The following is a 1,879-nucleotide window of genomic DNA, read 5'->3' as shown; positions in this document are numbered from 1 at the left end:
TGACTTATTTTTATAAATTCCGTATTTTTTTTTTANAATTTTATAAATGACTACAACAGATTTCTTTATCTTTCTCTTTCTATATACATATTATAATGTTTTATTATTTTTGATATATATAGTTGGTCTACTCCTTTGTATTCTAAAGAATTTTAGGTTCTCATTCTTTAAGGTTATTGAGTGATCATATATTTATCTTATTGATATTTTTATATGAACTAAAACAAAATTTATATGTGATTGTTTACATAATAATTTCGTAATAACAATTGTTTTATGTTGTATTACAGTGGTTCAGTTTACTAAGATCTTATGCTGCTTCGTATCCCATATTATAAGTATTATATTCATTATGTACATTTCCATCAAATAATATTTCATTTCCTTCATCGCCATACAAATTGTTTTTTATTCCTCTTCTACTTCCGGGTAACCCCCAATTTATCCATCTTCTAGCAGGGGTAAACTAATATAGAAAAATAATGTGTAAATACATTTCAATATTTAAAAGCATTATTATATTAATTTCATAGAGAAACATAGTAAACATATTTTTGTTACAATATTTTAAAAATTTGAATAAAAATTGTATTTACTTTATATATTAATAATAAAAGAGGGGGTATTCCAGCCATTAAGCCAAGAGCAGGGGGTACGCTTTGAATTATATAAGGATCTGATTCTTTCCTTTGTACTGTGGGAGCGTTATCTGACTGAATTTCTTCTGATGGGCATCCCTCCATATTATTTATAGTAGTATTATCAGATAAATCTGGAAAATTATTATTCTTTGGTAACTTATTGTAAATATTTGAACAATATAATTCTTTAAACATTTTTACTATGTCACATATGAATGATATTTTGGTGTCCTCCGTGTTCTCACCTTTTGAACAGTGTTTCTTATACATACTTTTATATAAATATACACATTCTTTGATAAATTCTTTACAAGAAGATAGATTAGAATCACCATTTCTGTATAAAATTGCTAGAATATCATTAATATTATCATTAAATATACTTAACATTACTAATTCTTTTGTTTCATCAAAATATTCATATAGCTTCGAATTATAACAGCCATCATTTTCTGATGGCTTCTCTTCTAGGTTATTTGATTTTTCTAATATATTTTTAATAAATACATTATTATTTGTTCGTTCCTTCATTTCATAAAATAACCAATAGTATATATTCTTACAATTTTTATTTAATTCGCCACCAGATGTAGAATTACTATACAGCGCCTTCAAATATGTTAAAAATCTTGCACAAATAGTTGTTTTCTCAATCTCAGACGTAGTGTCTTTACTAATACCCTTAATACTATTGCATGATGTAAAATAAGTAGGATATTTGGCATCATTCCAATAATAATTTGTTATATATTCTTTCCAAATATCTCCAAAAAAGGGATACTGAAAATAAAAATTAAAATATATAAATACGTATATTAATTTTTTAAAGTATACTAATTTCATGAAAAAAAAATTAATAATATAATAACATATAATATTCTATATCTAATTATTTTTCATATTAATAATAAACATACACTCTTCATCAATTTTGAATCTTCCATTGCAATAAAGTAATGAATGATATAACAATTAGTAAAATAAGCAAATGTACATATATTTATACATAAAAATTAATTAGCATAAAACCACATATGCTGAGTTTTTATGCACAATAAACTTAGAATAAATCTATATATTAATTAGTAAATATTCCGTAATTATTTTAAAGTATACCTTAAGACAGCACTATATATGTAATAAATTAAAAAAAATTAATTATATATTATTAAGGAATATATTATATAATATGATATATGGAAGAAATTATTTACTTACTATATTATTTGTAGGGTATT

General features: G+C 22.9%; 1 protein-coding gene across 1 annotated transcript; it reads right to left on the bottom strand.

Annotated features, from left to right (window-relative positions):
* Window positions 1-557: 557 nt before the first annotated feature.
* On the bottom strand, window positions 558-1,484 carry PCYB_004830 (hypothetical protein; the record flags this gene model as incomplete). Its single annotated transcript, XM_004227904.1, has 2 exons — window positions 558-1,421; window positions 1,452-1,484. 2 exons carry the CDS (start codon window positions 1,482-1,484, stop codon window positions 558-560), a joined length of 897 nt encoding a protein of 298 aa, XP_004227952.1.
* Between the last annotated feature and the right edge of the window lie 395 nt (window positions 1,485-1,879).

The sequence above is a fragment of the Plasmodium cynomolgi genome, assembly GCF_000321355.1.
Source record: "Plasmodium cynomolgi strain B DNA, scaffold: 0593, whole genome shotgun sequence".
NCBI classification, from domain to species: domain Eukaryota; phylum Apicomplexa; class Aconoidasida; order Haemosporida; family Plasmodiidae; genus Plasmodium; species Plasmodium cynomolgi.
This window is presented reverse-complemented; position numbering and strand designations above follow the sequence as displayed.